This window comes from Zootoca vivipara, chromosome 7, assembly GCF_965207765.1.
Source record: "Zootoca vivipara chromosome 7, rZooViv2.hap1.1, whole genome shotgun sequence".
NCBI classification, from domain to species: domain Eukaryota; kingdom Metazoa; phylum Chordata; class Lepidosauria; order Squamata; family Lacertidae; genus Zootoca; species Zootoca vivipara.
In genome coordinates this window covers 49754277-49773905 of record NC_142590.1, presented here as the reverse complement: position 1 = coordinate 49773905, position 19629 = coordinate 49754277, and the positions used below count along the sequence as shown (strand labels likewise).

The window sequence follows — 19629 nt, the reverse complement described above, 5'->3', positions numbered from 1 at the left end:
AGTTTTATGACTATAGAATAATAGGAGCGCTGAAAATGGAAACATAAAAACAATATTATGAAATGTCCTCATCTTGCACATTAATTTATCTTTCTTGATAATAGCAAGGTTTGAGGACATTTTATACACTTCTGACTAAAATGTTTAAATACGGTAACTGAAGATACAAACCAGGAGTGTTTGCTCTTTTTCTAAGTCAAACAGCATTTTCTCTTTGAGTTTCATTTACATGACAAAAATCTGTCTGTTTCACTTGTATTTATAGAGAGTTTCACTTTCAGATTACAATAGTTGGCTTCCGAGGAAGTTAGTGTTTGCTTGTTTTTTAAACAGCTGCTCCCTTCCACTTCACAGGTAAGAAAAATGTTGCAAAATGATTTGCTATTTTTAATTATTTCTGCAAGCTTATTTACGGAGAATAAAAACAAGGGCAAAACGTGTTCTGACAGTCACCCTTTAAAGGTTGCATGTTTTTACCTTTGTACCACAATATACACAGTGCCAGAACAGGACAAAGGTTGCAAAAATCTTTACTGGGAACAGTGTCAGCTGTTTAAAGAAGTCAATAAAAGTAACTCCATGAGATTTTCTGCCAGGTGCAATTACAAAATATTGCATGCAATTACATTCCAATAGAATTGGAATTCATGCAATATAGTACAGTGGTACCTCGGTTTATGAACACAATTGTATAGGAATTTATGGTACATTTACACTTGTACACTTCCAGAGTCACCACAGTGCAAAGTGTATCTAAATAGTTGCTCTGCTCTTGTTATGCTAGTTTCTCCAAAATGAAAGATCAAATTTAAACAAACTTCTGTTGACAATGTGTCCCGTCCTTATTGAAGCCTGTATAGTAATTCCTGTCCTATGGGATATACAGCCAGTATCAGATGAGATGTTAATACTCTGCTGCTTCGCACAGAACACCTGATGGCCTAATTGGCTGCTGTAAGCATGTGTTCTAATCTTACCTTTATCTCTACTATCATTTAGCACTTTCTAGTCCAGAGACAAGTGCGTGAGCTCAACTGATAGCGTATCAGGAGTTACCTGAGAAAATAAGAACATAAGACGAGCCCTATCAGATCAGTTCAAAGGCCCTTCTAGTCCAGCATCCTGTTCTCAGTGTCCAGACAGATGCCTATATAGGTCCCGCCTACAAGCACCCTGCACCCTTCATGTTCCCCAATGACTGACATTCAGAGTCATGGTGCCTCTGCTCTGGGAAGTAGTACTGTACATACAGCCAACATGATCAGTAGTCACTGTCCTCCATGAATTTGTCCAATGGCCTTTAAAGCCAGTTGCAGCCATCGCTATACTGTACCTTGCAAATTCCATCATTTAACTATGAGCTGATGTACTTCCTTTTTGTCTGTCCTGAATACCACACATTCAGCTTTTTCAAAGTTCCCCCAACTGAATTCCATTCTGCATATTTGATAACTTATGTTGGAAGGGTTTGATCACTGGTAAGGGCCATATTTGAACTCGAAACCTCCCATGCCTCATCAGTATCCATGTTCTGTTGGCTGTTGTTTTTTAATTAATTACTGGACCAATTATCTTGCAAATAGCCCTGTAATTGTTGTTCATAATGTATCTATCAGTGTCGTGCTGGAATCTGTCTCTCTGCTACATTCTTGTGTAACCAAGAAATGAACCTGGGAAAGGCTTATGCAAATACAGGACCATTGTTCCATTGATTTCGATGGCAAAAAGTACATGTGTAGCAATGCGGAACAGAGAACAATTTTCATTCCTCCCCAGGTCTTGGAGTACGGTAACTAAGAGCTGGTTTGGCCACCACGCCACTCTCTCCAAATGCACACCCTAAGCCCATCACATGGCTGCCATTCACTCCTCAGCAGCGGGGAAAGCGGGCGAGGGGGAAATCCTGCACTTGAGCACGCTACTTACTTATTTCGCAGCTTTTTTGAACAACTTAATCATGAAAAAACTGTGGCGGTGGCAACATGATTGGCAGTCGCCATCCTTCCCGCCACCCCTCCCTCCCCCGTCAAGAGGCATCTGTGCCTGAACGGGCTGCACGACATGCAGATATTTAAAAGGCTGCCAACGTTAAAAAAGAAAATATTGCAACGATAGGGAAATCAGCACCTGGTGAACTTCTGCCTAGCATGCAGGCAATGGATGAATGAATGGCGCAGGTGGCAATCGGGAATTATTTCCTTGAAGAAGACCAACGCATGGGAGATGGAGGGCATATTATATCTGTGGCGTGCAGCGAGTGACTAAGAGAGGAGGACTGTCCTTTGACAGAGCCAGCCTTGCCCCGGCAGAGAAAGCCCCCGGGCAGCCTGTCTCGCTCATTGTCTTTTTCTTCTCCCTTTTTCCCGCCACAGGTCTCGAGCAAGCCTCGCTCCCCTTCGCCCCCTCCGTCGCCCCCTCCTCCTTCCCCCCTCTCTTTGGCGCCTTTTCCTTCCCGCCACGTCGAGTCTCTTTCCATTCTGACGGAGAGCCGAGGCGCGGGCTGGAGGCTGCGGCGCCGATTGGCCGGCGCCGCGCCGGTGGGCGGAGCTTCGCCGCTGTTGGAGACCTGCCCGCCGGCTCTCCCCGGCTCCGCCCCAGCGCTGCTCCCTCCCACTTTACTACAGGCGGCTGAGGCCGGGGCCGTCGCGCCACACGGGAGGGAGCAGGCTGGCCCGGCACGACCCCGCCCGCAGCTCCCGCCCGTGCCTCGGAGACGCCAACCCAGCAGCAGCAGCTGCCTCAGAGACGCTGCCGCCGGTCCCGGCCTCCTTGGAACACGCGGACGGGGCGGGAATGTTGCTCTCCAAGATCAACTCCTTGGCCCACCTGTGCTCCGCGCCCGGAGGGGACCTGCACCCGGTCAAGCCCTTGCCAGGTCAGGCACACTGGAGGGACAGAGGATGGAGGGGGGGGGGGTCGGGCGGCCTGCAGGCGCCCCTCACGGTCGGGGTCGTGAGGCGAAGGCGGGGCTGGGGTGGCGGCCAGGGGTTTGTTTTGTTTGGGGAGCGGCTGATGCGGAGAGATGGGGGGGGGAGAGAGCAGCGTTACTGAGGAGGTGCAATGGACTGACCTCCCGATCCCTCGTTTTCTCTCCCTTCGTAGGAAAAGAAAAGGAGCCCCTGGAGAAGTTGTACCAGGTGGGCCCGCTGCTCGGTAGTGGCGGCTTCGGCTCGGTCTACTCGGGGACCCGGCTGGCGGATGGAGCTCCGGTGAGTGCTTGGCCGCGGGTGGATTGTTCCCTCATTTGCTCCCCATCGCTCTCCCTCTTCGTTTCCCCCTCACCCCAATTTTCTCCAAAAATATCCCTTCCATCCATTCCAGTCCTCCCTCCTTCCCCGCCACCCATGGCATTTCTTTCTACCGGTCCTGTTAGCTCACTCCTTTTTTTAAAAAATCTTCGTAGGTGGCGATCAAGCATGTGTCCCGCGACCGGGTTTCGGAATGGGGGGAATTGGTAAGTGTTTGGGCGGAGGAATGCCCCGGTGTTGCTTGAGAGAATCTTTCAGCTTTCAATGATTTGCCACAATGCAGGTCGATTGATTCTCCTATTCATGAATCCTGTTGTTTCTCTCCCCCCCCCCATCACATTGCAGCATGGTGGAACGAGGGTACCGATGGAGATCTTGCTCTTGAAGAAGGTTGGCTCTGGCTTTCGGGGTGTAATCCGGCTCCTGGATTGGTTTGAGAGGCCGGACAGTTTTATTTTGGTTTTGGAACGGCCGGATCCCGTGCAGGATCTGTTTGATTTCATCACAGAGCGGGGTGCTCTGCCCGAAGAGTTGGCTCGCAGCTTTTTCCGTCAGGTTTTGGAGGCGGTTCGACATTGTCACAGCTGTGGGGTTCTGCACCGGGATATCAAGGACGAGAATATCCTGATTGACCTGAGCAGTGGAGAGCTCAAACTTATAGACTTTGGATCTGGAGCGCTGCTCAAGGACACAGTGTACACTGACTTTGATGGTGAGTCTTGTCAATTTCCATTCACTGCTTCGAGCCAGGGAATTTCCTTTTTGAAACACTGTGTTCCCTGGGTTTGAGTGCTTTGCAGCAATGGAACATGTTCTTCCTCTGAGCTGTAGGACTTGTTCTTCTTATGAAATACATTTTATCCTGGTCGCCTATTGCCTACACACAGTTTCTGTTGATAGGAGATTTAACTCCAATCAACTGCTAGACTTTGCTAATGGTTTTTTTATGAGCCTGAACCTACCCTCTTATTTGTGGTGTGAAAATAAAAGTGAAGGAACCAGGCAGTAAACATGTAACTTTGAGTGGCTACTAATTCACTTGCGAGGGAGTGCATAAGTGCAAGGCTGAATGTAAACATGTTTGCGGGCATACTGTTCAAAACCTTGAATGCTAATCAAAATCTGTAACTAAAGAGGAAATCTTTCTAAAACTCTCTCTCTAAAACTGATAGATGACTGAAAGGGTTTTTGTAGTTTGTCCCTATGAAGAGCAGAGTACAAAAAAATGGAGGAGGTACCGGTAGTTGCTAATAACTGCTGCCTCTGCCACCTCACTAAATTAATCATTTTAAATGGAAAGTTGCTTTTCGTCATGGCATGAATGTTGTGAAATCTAATCTGGAAGAGATCTGTTTACATTCATCTCACTTTACCTTCCCTGCTAAGAAGCACACATCAATAATTTGTTTAACAAAATGTGCATGTGGGGGAAAAGGGATTCAAGTATTTAAGATTAGAATAGAAATGCGAGCTGCTCACAGACATTATTTCCAGAAAACAAACCAAGCTTCTAGCCGTTGCTAACGACTCTTTTCATGAGCTGTTGACTTTCAAAAAATCACGGCTGGCTTTCAATTCGGTTTGTTTGTGTGTTTTTTGCCTCTGAGTTCCTGAGTGGCATGAGCTGCCTTGCATTTTTTGTTTTGTTTTTAATTTAACGGTTAATGACCAGGGGTGGGTTTGCTCCTCCCTCCATTGCCCTTTTTCTTCCACAATTACTCAAGCTTCTGGTGCCCCCTGGTGGATCATGATGATTTTTTTTACAACCCAAAGTTTGTAAACAAGAGTCACGTGGCTGGAAACCAGACTAGCAGCTCTGACCTCAGTATCCTTGCTTCCTGCCAGCAAGGAGGTGGGTGGGGGAGAGAGATCAGATACTACAACAAAGGGTGCATATGCCAAGAGCTACTGCAGTGGTGCAAGTAAGCTGCATCTCAGCATTACCACATGCACAACTAAAAGATAAAGCCATCTCATACTGTACATTCAGTCTTTGTCAACATCTTAAGCAGCTTGTCTTCAGAAGTCCATGCCTGGTTTTTACTAACTACATTGTCATAGCTGAAAACTAGTTCTCTTGAAGTTCCTGGTCCTTTGATCAGTGTGTCCAAGCACTGAAAAAACCCACCACCAAGGTGATTTGTAGGAATTTTAAACCTCATGATGAGACCTTCCTCTTCTTTCTCTTCTAGGGACTCGTGTATATAGTCCTCCAGAATGGATTCGCTACCACAGGTACCATGGTAGATCTGCTGCTGTCTGGTCGCTTGGAGTACTGCTCTATGACATGGTCTGTGGTGATATCCCCTTTGAACATGATGAGGAGATCATAAGAGGTCAAGTTTATTTTCGGCAAAGGATTTCTCCTGGTAAGTGTCTGCTGCTCTTATGAGATAGGGGATAACTTAGCGGACAGGGCTCATCCACTCTCTGCTTTGAGGGACAGTACTTGGAAGTATTTCTGATGATCCCAAACAGCTTTTATATTAGATATTACTGCTATATGCTAAAGCATGCAAGTAGCACTTCAGCTGCTGAGGGGGAAAAACCTAGAATTTGAAAGTAAGTGGTGTGTACAATCTAAATTGCACAAGCAAGTGTTCCTAAAACACTGTTATTGGGCTTCCAGTCAGACTTTGCATCATTCCCTTGATGTCAAACTTCAAGCAAACACACCCTGGTATGAATAGCAAAACAAAAATTAGTTAAACATTGTTTCAGCCATGTAACACAGTCTTGTTTTATAAAGCAGGTTGAGATTTTGTTGCATCATCAGTATCCTGTTTTGTAGATTCTCCTCAGCATTGCACCTATTCCAACTTTGTCCTTTCTTTTTGCAGAGTGCCAGCATCTTATTAAGTGGTGTTTAGCTCTGAGGCCTTCTGACCGGCCATCCTTTGAAGACATTCTGAACCATTCTTGGATGCAAGAAGTTCTCCTGTCTCAGGAAACAGCTGAGATCCACCTGCACAGTCTACTGCATGAGTCTAGAAAATAGCAGTGTGTCTCATCCTTTTGGGGTGCAAAACAAAATTCTTCCCTACTGATTCTGGCTGAGTGGGGATTTTTACAGGAATACTATCATCTCATTGCAGACACAGGCTGCCTGGAGACATTTCCAAGCCTGAAAAGAACATCTCTCCTGGTCAAGTGGATTTAAACTCTTTGGGTCCCGCTTTGCAAACCTCCTTGCCACTAGATGACTTGAGCAACTCCATGCGTGTTCATAACCTGCTGAATCCTAGAATATGAAACAAGTGGAGCAGACAAGTAGAGCAGACTCTCAGTTGGGGAAATCTGGGATGGGGAAATACCAATTTGGACTGGCCCCTGTCTTCACTGTGTCACCATGTTTCTGAGTGCCTTCAGTTGCAAACTGAACAGTGCTGGGGGAAAGAAAATACTTGAACGTTCCTTCCTTGCTGCTGCCTCAAGATTTTACCTGGGTTTTGGTTTGTTCCACCTTCTAAAAGAACTGCTTGAAAAGAGGCTGTGGGTGATCCACTGGCAAACCCTAGCTATGTGCTGTCCAGTATGAACTCTGAGTTGGCTCTTGCCACCTCTCACCTGAAGGCATCCTCAAGTGCACAAACAATGCAACCCAATGAACTGTAAATTTGTACAGATCAATACAGGAACAAAGCTTGTTGTACAGAAGATTGCAGTTTATAATGTTTTTACTCCTTTTTTAATTTATTTCTAGGGTTTTGTAATGGAATATCCTAACTTTAGGATCTTATTTATTTTATTTATGAATCATGTGGGTTCTTAGCCTACACTTCACCGCTACAGCTGCTGACCTGATATCCTGTCACGTTGCCCCTTTCCTCCCCTTTCCCAACTTCCTTCCTCCATTGGGTTATTTTCTGCCTATTCTGCTCTGTTTGATGTCTTGCCACTGTATGGAGTAGCTGACCTGCCACTCAGCCATCTGTAAATAGTTCCAGCTGTGGCTGTTCAGCCTCCCCAAATGTTTGAGACATGTTTTCACAGGTATTGGTGGGGGAGGGCATGTGTACATAGTACTCTTCTTACTTAAAGTGGAGCAAGATACTTTGGACTTCAACATTGTCAAGCTTCTATAAGTAATTTGGTGTGTAGTCTGCTGGTTTTGTTAATAGCTAATACTGTACAGGGAACTCAGAATTGCTATTTTTTTTATACATGCAGTTTTAAATAAAAATGAAAACTTGATTTTAATTGGATGTCTGGCTCTTCAATGGGCAGTACTAGACTTTGGATGCCCAGTTTGTTTCATATTCACAATGTTACTGCAAAATGTTTAACTCAAATTCTTTGTAGCCCTATTTCCGGCTAGAAAATGTCAGCAGAAGAAAGCCACAGAAGATTGCATTAACCTGCAAATGCTGGGTTAATGGTACCAATAAACTACTGGTACTTTGGGTATGAATATTTCAGTTATATTGCAACATAAATTCTCCAACCTAGAATGTGGCTTCTAGTTTTTTTTTCGGGGGGGGGGGTGTTAATGAATCAGAAGAGAAAGTTGGGGAATGCCTTGCCTATTTAACCCTTTATTTTCCTCACTTGCCCATATCTGACCATTTCTGCTCTGCCACTACAATGGCCAAACCCATTGGACTGTCCCATTTTTGCTATTGCATGTATGCATGTGTGACTGGAGTTTGTCACACAGGTTATGTGTTAGTTGCACCAGCAATTGGTGTACTATTTAAGTTGCAACCTTAACTCCAATTTGGCTTAGTGAAGTCCCCTGATTTCCAGGGGCCTTACTCCGAGGCAAATATGCACAGGCTTCTAGCCTGAAGGGTGTTTCTGTACAACAATTACCACTTGTTTTGTGAAGAGCCAAAGGTCATTAAGCAAAGACACACACAATCTTTTGCTCTCCAAAATATTTATTGATTTAGCTGCAATTCTTTTAAATACATTGACTGCAGGAGGTGCTGGGATGAGCTTTCAAATACAGATACTGAACTTTCAGTGCTTCCTAATTGGGTTTCACCAAATCTTACAGCAGGGGAAGTGGCCTTTATACACCCTTTTTCTTCGGAGGCAAACTTTGCAAAATGCCAAGTTATTTGTGAGCTTTTATTAAATTCAATTAAATACTTATTGAGCAGTTGCCTGCTGAATAAGAGGGGGTTTTAACCCTCTGCTGGTGCCATTATCCCAAGAGGATGAGCTTGCAGTTTCAGTGGGACAATTTTGGGGAAATGGTACAGGGGAAAAGGGTTATTTACACACGATACCATGGCTCTGAAATAAACTGCAATCCACTGCATTTATATTCCACTTCTTAAAATGTCAGAAGATCTGATCATAGAAATCTGACATAGCATGTAGGGTGGCCCTTAAAATACAGTGGTACCTCGGTTTATGAACTCAATTGCTTCCGGAAGTCTGTTCATAAACTGAAGGGAACTTTCCCATTGAAAGTAATGGAAAGTGGATTAATCTGTTCCAGACGGTCCGCGGAGTACTTAAACTGAAGCGTTCATAAACTGAAGCGAACTTTCCCATTGAAAGTAATGGAAAGTGGATTAATCTGTTCCAGACGGTCCGCGGAGTACTTAAACTGAAGCATTCATAAACTGAAGCGAACTTTCCCATTGAAAGTAATGGAAAGTGGATTAATCTGTTCCAGACGGTCCGCGGAGTACTTAAACTGAAGCGTTCATAAACTGAAGCGAACTTTCCCATTGAAAGTAATGGAAAGTGGATTAATCTGTTCCAGACGGTCTGCGGAGTACTTAAACTGAAGCGTTCATAAACTGAAGCGAACTTTCCCATTGAAAGTAATGGAAAGTGGATTAATCCGTTCCAGACGGGTCCGCGGAGTACTGAACCTGAAGCGTACTTAACCCGAGCATGGGTGTAATTGGTTCCGGAAGTCTATTCATAAACTGAAGCGTTCATAAACTGTAGCAAACTTCCCCATTGAAAGTAATGGAAAGTGAATTAATCCGTTCCAGATGGGTCCGCGGCGTTCGTAAACTGAAAATTCGTAAACCGAGGTGTTCGTAAACCAAGGTTCCACTGTAGTTCCAACTATCAACACCAGCCTGCTTGCCTTCAAACATTTGCCTCCTAAATGCAATTTGTGGAAGCAGGTCCTACGAATTTCAATTAAATTTGGAGCTTATGTGTGTTAGTGAGACCGCCATAGGCCCACCCTTATTCCCGTAAGTGTGGGTTGACTGTTAACTTATTCTAAGAAAAACTTCCCACAACGGAGACAAAGTTACCAGAAAGTCAAGCTGCACAGAGGCTGATCCAATGATAGAAACAAGCCACAGTAGGAAGTTACTATCTTCCCCCACCCTTTGCTATGTCAGCAAGGGAAATGACACGAGTCTCCTCACTCAGCAAGGATCCCATGGAAAATGAAAGATGAAAATTACAGCACATTGGGCCCTGCACTGCATATGCAAGTAAGTACAGCTTCCAGGTCATGTGGCCAGCATGACAAAGCCGCTTCTGGCGAACCAGAGCAGCACACGGAAACGCCGTTTACCTTCCCACCGAAGTGGTACCTATTTATCTACTTGCACTTTGACGTGCTTTCGAACTGCTAGGTTGGCAGGAGCTGGGACTGAGCAATGGGAGCGCACCCCGTCGCAGGGATTCGAACCGCCGACCTTCTGATCTTCAAGCCCTAGGCTTTGTGCTTTCACCCACAGTGCCATTCGCGTCCCATGCAAGTAAGTACATACACATCATTTTCAAAAGCTGATAAAGCTGAGGCCTATAGAAGAGCATGGAAGAAAGCACGAGGTTTGGAGCAGATTTAACTTTGTGGGTGGTAAACTACGAAACCTTATTTGACAAGTCAATATACTCTTGTGGGAGCAGCGCAAAACATGACATTTGGCTCAAAGCTTTTCCACGGGTTTGGGGGGGGGGAACCAGATTTGGGAGTTTGTAGTTAATTGAGCTTGTTCAAAAAGTGGTTGTGGCAGAATTTTGTTGCCAGTTCACTGAAACTCAGGGTCAGATGTCACATTATTGGAAATGACCACCACACACTTATTTCTCCATCTCTCCTAAGGTCTGAGATCTTTGGTGCTGTGACCTGACAGCATTCGGCACACCTTGCCTCCCAGCCACAGGCAGCAATGTTGCAGTGTGTGTGTGTGTAGATGTCAGAGAAACACAGGACTGTGACACAACCTGAATGTTAAAGTCGGGGAAAGTAGACATTCATCATCTACTGTCAGCCACCATCATGCAGTTAATGTGCCGCCATCTTTTTTTAAAAAAATAATAATTTTTATTACATTTCCAAATACACAACATCAAACAACCAAACAACAAATAACAACAACAACAAACAAAAATAACATAATTTTTTGCATTTTATCTTCTATTCCCCTATTTTAGTTCATTTTGCTCCGCCGAGCTTTGACTTCCCTCTCTCTCATCATTCGGTTTTCTTTTCTTTCTTTCTTTCTTTCTTTCTTTCTTTCTTTCTTTCTTTCTTTCTTTCTTTCTTTCTTTCTGTTCCTATCTCGCAGTTTCTTTTAGTCCAACTAATTAAAACCAATTCGTAGGATTTATTTCAGTCCTGCAAGTGTCTTTAAACTTCTACAGTTTTTCTCCATATAGTCCACAAATTTACTCCATTCCTTTTGGAACCTTGTCTCTCCCTGGTTTTGGATCCCGCAGGTCAACTTTGCTAACTCTGCATAGTCAATCATCTTCGTCTGCCACTCCTCAATGGTCGGTAACTCCTGTATTTTCAATTTTGGAGCTAATAAAGTCCTAGCCGCGGTTGTAGCATACAGAAATACTTTTTGATCTTCTTTTGCAATCTCATCTCCTATTAGTCCCAATAAAAAAGCCTCAGGTTTTTTGGGGAAAGTATACTTAATTTTTTTTAAAAAAAATCATTATATATCATTTCCAAAAATCTTTTTACTTTTTCGCATGTCCACCACATATGAAAAAATTCACAATCTTTATCCTTACATTTCCAGCATGATTTGCTACTCATTCTGTACATCTTAGCTAATTTCACTGGTGTCAAATACCATCTATACATCATCTTCATTACATTTTCTTTCAAAGCAGTACATGCAGTAAATTTCAATGTTTGATTCCACAATTTCAGCCACGCATCATATTCAATATTATACCCAAAATCTCTTGCCCATAATGTGCCGCCATCTTTGGCTCAGTGAAGATAAGAATCCTACATGCCACCAGCCACCTCCCAAGCACCCAACCTGCACTCTGGGTTGAAGAATGCTCATTGTTTTTTAGTCAGAATTGTCCATCACAAGCACAAATCACTTATGGAGGTAGGCATACAACACTATAACTATGGTGCATGAATTAACCCTGGGGCAGTTGGCCTAAAGTACAAAAGGTTTCCACAACACATACACTTGACCGACTTACTCATCTTGTCTAGATCATGTGGGCATTCACAGAAACTTCCCAAAATTGTAGTCTTTGCGCCCTAGACTGCAGTGCCTCCATTGCTGTTTACTACCTTCAAATATCTCAAGGGCTGTCACATGGAAGAGGGAGCATGCTTTTTCTCCTGCTCTGGAGGGTAGGACTCGAACCAAGGGCTTCAAGTTACAAGAAAGGAGATTCCGACTAAACATTTGGAAAAACTTTCTGACAGTAGGAGCTGCTCGGCAGTGGAACAGACTCCCACAAGAGGTGGTGGACTCTCTTTCCTTGTTGGTTTTAAAGCAGAGGTTGGATGGTCATCTGCCATTGATGCTTTAGCTAAGATTCCTGCATTGCAGGGGGTTGGACTAGATGACCCTTGGGTCCCTTCCAACTCCAAGCTTCGATGTTTCTATGATTCTAACTTCTGTGTTGGAGAGAAAAGCTTTGAATAATCATCTGAAGGAGACTTTAACAAGCAGTTATAAGCAGAACTAAGGAGGGGAAATGTCCTCTCATGCTTTCTCCATGTATGGCAATCAAGGACCAATGACGCTTGTGTTTGTGTAGGATGAGGCTGAACTTGGTTTTTAATTACTTATATGTAGTTCACATCCATATTCCATTCAGATTATTTTTGTATCTCTGAATTGAATGAACAAGTTGGAACCAACTATCACCCTTTACCACAGCATATAGAACCTTAGCAGTGTTTGCATTTTCTCCCTGGGCATCATTGCATGTGTGTATTAGTTCTAGCAACACGTTTTGATGTGGCAGAAGCAACACTTCCTAAATTGCCCCACTGTCAAATCTAAAAATATGACTGCTTGCTAGTGTGTGACTTTAAATCATTGGGGGGGGGGGTGCAGGGAATTATGCCCATCCAAAGGCTGGGGCATCTCATCACTGGTCCATATAGGTGATTCCTGACTCAACTTGTAGCAGTGGGGTGGCTAAGGCAGATGTTGATGGGATGGGATGTTAAAGCCCCTCCAGCTCTTGAGTGTTCCTGCCACTCTTATAAGACTCATGGAGAAATAGCCCCTCTCAGCAAGCATACTGCCAAACACCACCAGATGCAACTGCTATTGCTATGAGATGAATGCACATTGTGTTGACAAGCATGTACAGGAAATAGAAGCACCAACTTTAGCACCATGCAAGGTGTTTGCTTACTGTTACATAGCAACTGGTGTTAGGAGTCCTGACATTATCCCCAAGGTGTTTTGTGAGACATACTCCCATAAGTATCATTTTACTAAGGGCGGGTACCTCATGGAAGGACGTTTGATCTCACGGAATAAGGGAGTGCCTATGTTCAAAGAAATGCAGTATCTCCTGCTTTGCTTGGGATATTCTTTCTGCAGAGAACGAAGAAATGCATGAGCCCAACACTGACTCCTACTCCTTCCCAGATCTGTGTCGTTTGTACACTGCTATGTATCATTTGAACAGGCAGAGTTATCTGCAACTCTATACAAGAACTAACTTTTCACATGGAAACAGCACCATCTGCTGGCTTGTTATGGAAACATAATGTAACCACCTTTGGTGCTGTGCTGTGTTTCACATTACAGTACTGTACATAGGAAACTTCATAGACAACCTTTATAGAGTTACCTTGTGAAGAGAGTGCTAGAGATTTGTGTTTTTATGTACAGTATCTGTTTGTTACAAATCTGTAGGCTGAGCTGGAGTGGGTGGGTGGGAGCAGGCTAGTACCCAGACAGACACAGACACAGTTTTAAAATCAACATCCCACAATGCCAACAGCATTTGAATTCCTTCATGTTTCTTCTTTCCAGCCAGCTGCAGAGTTTCAAACTGCCAGATCACTTTCAGTTGTTGCAGCCTGTTCACATATACAGAATACTCCAGAGAGGCCAGCTACCTGTTCTCTCCAACTCTGTCCATCATGGCTGATAAAATTTTGTGGTGGTAAGGCTTGTACTTGAAGAGACAAGGGTTTTAAGAAAACTACTATTCAGTCTCTAATATTCCCTTCTTGAGCAAGGTGACTGACAGGGTGGCCACTGGCAGGTGCAGGTATACTTGGCGAAGCAATTATGTACATTCGTTTCAATATGGCTTCAGCCTCCCTTTACCACTAAAACACCCGGTTCCCCCGACTAATGACTTCTATCAAGAGACAATTGGGACCATAGCCTTGTTGGTTCCCCCCAGTCTCTCAAGACTTTTGACACCATTATAGAATCATAGAGTTGGAAGAGACCACAAGGGCCATCCAGTCCAACCCCCTGCCAAGCAGGAAACACCATCAAAGCATTCTTGACATATGCCTGTCAAGCCTCTGCTTAAAGACCTCCAAAGAAGGAGACTCCACCACACTCCTTGGTAGCAAATTCCACTGCTGAACAGCTCTTACTGTCAGGAAGTTCTTCCTAATGTTTAGGTGGAATCTTCTTTCTTGTAGTTTGAATCCATTGCTCCGTGTCCGCTTCTCTGGAGCAGCAGAAAACAACCTTTCTCCCTCCTCTATATGACATCCTTTTATATACAGTATTTGAACATGGCTATCATATCACCCCTTAACCTTCTCTTCTCCAGGCTAAACATACCCAGCTCCCTAAGCCGTTCCTCATAAGGCATCGTTTCCAGGCCGTTGACCATTTTGGTTGCCCTCTTCTGGACATGTTCCAGCTTGTCACTATCCTTCTTGAACTGTGGTGCCCAGAACTGGACACAGTACTCCAGGTGAGGTCTGACCAGAGCAGAATACAGTGGTACTATTACTTCCCTTGATCTAGATGCTATACTCCTATTGATGCAGCCCAGAATTGCATTGGCTTTTTAAGCTGCTGCATCACACTGCTGACTCATGTTAAGTTTGTGGTCTACCAAGACTCCTAGATCCTTTTCACATGTACTGCTCTCAAGCCAGGTGTCACCCATCCTGTATTTGTACCTTTCATTTTTTTTTTTGCCCAAGTGTAGTACTTTACATTTCTCCTTGTTAAAATTCATCTTGTTTGCTTTGGCCCAGTTGTCTAATCTGTTAAGGTCATTTTGAAGTGTGATCCTGTCCTCTGGGGTATTAGCCACCCCTCCTAATTTGGTGTCATCTGCAAACTTGCTCAGGATGCCCTCAAGTCCATCCTCCAAGTCATTGATAAAGATGTTGAATAAGACTGGGCCCAAGACAGAACCCTGTGGCACCCCACTAGTCACTACTCTCCAGGATGAGGAGGAGCCATTGATGAGCACCCTTTGGGTTCGGTCAGTCAGCCAGTTACAAATCCACTGAATGGTAGCATTGTCTAGCCCGCATTTTACCAGCTTCTTTACAAGAATATCATGGGTCTCCTTCTGAACTCAGGGGGATGGAAGCTGCAGGCATTGTATTACAGTGGTTCAACCCCTACCTGCAAGGTCATGACCAGAAAGTAATACTAGGGGGTCCTACAAGGGTCCATTTTATGTCCTATTCTATCAGACACCTACCTGAAACATCATCATCATCATCATCATCATTTTATTTGTATGCCGCCTTTCTATAGTTGAAACTATGCTCAAGGCGGCTTTCAACATGACAAGATTTACATAATTACAAACATAAGTCATAAACAATAAATAAAACACATCAAAAAGTACACAACCAAATGGAAACAATTTCCACGTAAATAATAAGATCTAAAACTAAAGATACAACAACAATATCAATAACAGCAATAGCTCTCTCAACCCCCCATAAACCCCCCATAAACAATGCTCCAGCCCAATAATCTGTTCAACAGCTTCAGCTTTTGTAGCTGGAGTCAGTTAGCACTCCACCCAGGCCAGATGGGAAAGGACCAGCAAGGCAGGGTGCAGGTCTTCGCATTGAGAGCTGGGTTGTCCGGGTATTTGTAGCACGGTGCCATCAGTGTGTAAATGACACACAGTTGTACCTCTCTGTCTTGTTTTGATGTAAAGGAACCTTCCACAACCTGATCATTGGCTGTGCTTGATGGGGCTAAGGCAAGTTGTAGTGCCTCTGGCCTTTGTATTGTAGGCGACATTCAAGTCATGTGCAATTCAGAGGTTTCTATACCCACTTCTCTCCATCCAGATAAGTAAGAAGCATTACTGCATTTCGAACATACATTCCAGCCAGGGGAAGAACACACAAGGAGTGAATGGAGTAGGGCCAGTGAGGGTGGGGCCTGGGAAGGGATGTGGTCTGGTGACAATCCTGGATGACTGCATTTGGCCCCTCAGGCCTGAGATTTCCTAGCCACACACTAGAGCAGGGGTAGGCAACCTCAGGCCTGTGGGCCGGCTGCAGCCCAATCGCCTTCTCAATCCGGCCCACGGACAGTCCGGGGAACAGCGTGTTTTTACATGAGTAGAATGTGTCCTTTTCTTTAAAATGCTTCTCTGGGTTATTTGTATGGCCTGCCTAGTGTTTTTTTACACGAGTAAAATGTGTGCTTTTATTTAAAATGCATATCTGGGTTATTTGTGGGGCATAGGAATTCGTTCATCCCCCCCCCCAATATAGTCCGGCCCACCACATGGTCTGAGGGACGGTGGACCGGCCCACGGCTGAAAAAGGTTGCTGACCCCTGCACTAGAGAGTAGTAACCAATGGAGATACATGTCCCTTGTGGTAATATTTTTGTTTTTTGAATTATGCTCTAATTTCCACAACTATTAAGATGAATTAATTGGGTATCAAACCCCACAGTTGAACTCTCACCTTCCTATTTTTCAGTGCCAATTACAATATTGTTTTTTAAAAAACACTGTTGCTAAAATGTTGCCAAATAAAATGGCAATTGTGAAGGTGTGAAAAGGCAAGTGGACCACACTGCCCCAAAACATCATTTGATAACAAGCCCCCCCCAACAAATCTGCTTTGGTTAAAGAAATGAAAGAAGCTCAAGAAAAACAACTACTTGGCTTACACCAACCTTTGCCAAAGTGTGTTTGCTGAAAAACATGAGTGTGGGATTGTGAGGTAGACATTGCCAGGGAAAGTGTGTGTGTGTGTGTGTGTGTGTGTGTGTGTGTGTGTGTGTGTGCTTTATCCTTCTTCTTCCAGCCAGTTTCTCACTGAACTCTCCTTAGGCTGACTTTTCTCCCTCACCAGCTTTCTTTTCAATCTTGGGACCAGCTGAAGTCAAGCCAGCTACTGGGGAAGAATTGTGAGTGGTTAAGTATCCCTCTTCTACCAACTGGTTTCCCCCTGCAAAGTCCCCACCTCTGCATTTGTATTATTTAGCTTAAACTGAAGAAAGTAGGAAAAACCACTGGGCCAGTAAGATACAATCTAAATCAAATCCCTTATGAATACACAGTGGAAGTGAGGAACAGGTTTAAGGATTTAGATTTGGTGGACAGAGTGGCTGAAGAACTATGGATGGAGACTCGTAACATTGTACAGGAGGCAGCAACAAAAACCATCCCAAGGAAAAGGAAATGCAAGAAAGCAAAATGGCTGTCCAACGAGGCCTTACAAATAGCGGGGGAGAGGAGGCAAGCAAAATGCGAGGGAGATAGTGAAAGATACAGGAAACTGAATGCAGAATTCCAAAAAATAGCGAGGAGAGACAAGAGGGCCTTCTTAAACGAGCAATGCAAAGAAATAGAGGAAAACAATAGAATGGGGAAAACCAGAGATCTGTTCAAGAAAATTGGAGATATGAAAGGAACATTTCGTACAAAGATTACCATAATAAAGGACAAAAGTGGAAAGGACCTAACAGAAGCAGAAGACATCAAGAAGAGGTGGCAAGAATACACAGAGGAATTATACCAGAAAGATATGGAGGTCTCGTACACTCCAGGTAGTGTGGTTGCTGACCTTGAGCCAGACATCTTGGAGAGTGAAGTCAAATGGACCTTAGAAAGCACTGCTAATAACAAGGCCAGTGGAAGTAATGATATTCCAGCTGAACTATTTAAAATTTTAAAAGATGATGCTGTTAAGGTGCTACACCCAATATGCCAGCAAGTTTGGAAGACTCAGCAATGGCCAGAGGATTGGAGAAGATCAGTCTACATCCCAATCCCAAAGAAGGGCAGTGCCAAAGAATGCTAGCAAGGTTATGCTTAAAATTTCTACAAGGCAGGTTTAAGCAGTATGTGGACCAAGAACTCCCAGAAGTGCAAGCTGGATTTCGAAGGGGCAGAGGAACCAAAGACCAAATAGCAAACATGCGCTGGATTATGGAGAAAGCTAGAGAGTTCCAGAAAAACATCTACTTCTGCTTCATTGACTATGCAAAAGCCTTTGACTGTGTCGACCACAGCAAACTATGGCAAGTTCTTAAAGAAATGGGAGTGCCTGATCACCTCATCTGTCTCCTAAGAAATCTCTATGTGGGACAAGAAGCTACAGTTAGAACTGGATATGGAACAACTGATTGGTTCAAAAATGGGAAAGGAGTACGACAAGGTTGTATATTGTCTCCCTGCTTATTTAACTTATATGCAGAATTCATCATGCGAAAGGCTGGACTAGATGAATCCCAAGCCGGAATTAAGATTGCCGGAAGAAATATCAACAACCTCAGAAATGCAGATGACACAACCTTGATGGCAGAAAGTGAGGAGGAATTAAAGAAGCTTTTAATGAGGGTGAAAGAGGAGAGCGCAAAATATGGTCTGAAGCTCAACATCAAAAAACCAAGATCATGGCCACTGGTCCCATCACCTCCTGGCAAATAGAAGGGGAAGAAATGGAGGCAGTGAGAGATATTACTTTTTTGGGCTCCTTGATCACTGCAGATGGTGACAGCAGTCACAAAATTAAAAGACGCCTGCTTCTTGGGAGAAAAGCAATGACAAACCTAGACAGCATCTTAAAAAGCAGAGACATCACCTTGCCGACAAAGGTCCGTATAGTTAAAGCTATGGTTTTCCCAGTAGTGATGTATGGAAGTGAGAGCTGGACCATAAAGAAGGCTGATCGCCGAAGAATTGATGTTTTTGAATTATGGTGCTGGAGGAGACTCTTGAGAGTCCCATGGACTGCAAGAAGATCAAACCTATCAATTCTGAAGGAAATCAGCCCTGTGTGCTCACTGGAAGGACAGATCCTGAAGCTGAGGCTCCAATACTTTGGCCACCTCATGAGAAGAGAAGACTCCCTGGAAAAGACCCTGATGTTGGGAAAGATGGAGGGCACTAGGAGAAGGGGACGACAGAGGACGAGATGGTTGGACAGTGTTCTCGAAGCTACGAACATGAGTTTGACCAAACTGCGGGAGGCAGTGGAAGACAGGAGTGCCTGGCGTGCTATGGTCCATGGGGTCACGAAGAGTCGGACACGACTAAACGACTAAACAACAACAACAACAACAACAACAAACCTTAAGGCAGTGTGTCATTCTGGCCAAAGAAAGGGAGCAAACGGAACTTAAAAAATAATAATCTAGCAACAAGTAATCTTCACTGTGACATTTCACATCCAAGCACATGTTGAAAAAAAATATTTAAAAAATCCTTCCAGTAGCACCTTAGAGACCAACTAAGTTTGTCATTGGTATCTTTCGTGTGCATGCACACTTCTTCAGAAACACTGAAACAGAAGTCACCAGACACTTATATATACTGTAGTGAGAGGTTGCCTTGCTTTTTCCTGTAAGACCAATTGCAGTCATTAACAGTCGTCCACAGGTTTACCACACAGATCAGCCAATCACCCATTCCCACCACCCTTCTGAGTAATACCCTTCCCCACCCTCTCCCTATATATACAGTAAGGGTCTGGTGACTTCTGTTTCAGACAGACAGGAATTTTTTATTTTGTTTAAACTATGTCAGACCAACACAGCTACCTACCTGTAACAAGCACATATGTTGTTAGAGACATCAGCTTTTCCACGGAATTTCATGATCCCAGTTTTCCACAGGCATATCATTGTGATTATAGGGGTTTGAAAGGAAACTATTGCCTTGCCCAAATATTCTGATGATACAGTTCTCATGTCTTCATAACTCAATCATGCAAAACAAGATGGGGGGGGGGATAATCCAAAATACAATG

The 19629-nt window shown here is 44.0% G+C and overlaps 1 protein-coding gene across 1 annotated transcript; it reads left to right on the top strand.

Annotated features, from left to right (window-relative positions):
- The first annotated feature begins 2650 nt into the window (after positions 1 to 2650).
- PIM1 (Pim-1 proto-oncogene, serine/threonine kinase) lies at positions 2651 to 7448 on the top strand. The gene is made up of 6 exons (XM_035123835.3): positions 2651 to 2875; positions 3103 to 3209; positions 3404 to 3454; positions 3594 to 3960; positions 5441 to 5617; positions 6089 to 7448. Exons 1-6 carry the CDS (start codon positions 2794 to 2796, stop codon positions 6244 to 6246), a joined length of 942 nt encoding a protein of 313 aa, XP_034979726.2. The 5' UTR covers positions 2651 to 2793; the 3' UTR covers positions 6247 to 7448.
- Positions 7449 to 19629: the final 12181 nt, after the last annotated feature.

Coding starts and splice junctions, on each gene's coding strand:
- PIM1 (XM_035123835.3), top strand. CDS start 2,794: ATGTTGCTCTCCAAGATCAACTCCTTGGCCCACCTGTGCTCCGCGCCC. Junction 2,876..3,102: donor CCCGGTCAAGCCCTTGCCAG/GTCAGGCACACT, acceptor CTCCCTTCGTAG/GAAAAGAAAAGGAGCCCCTG. Junction 3,961..5,440: donor AGTGTACACTGACTTTGATG/GTGAGTCTTGTC, acceptor TTTCTCTTCTAG/GGACTCGTGTATATAGTCCT.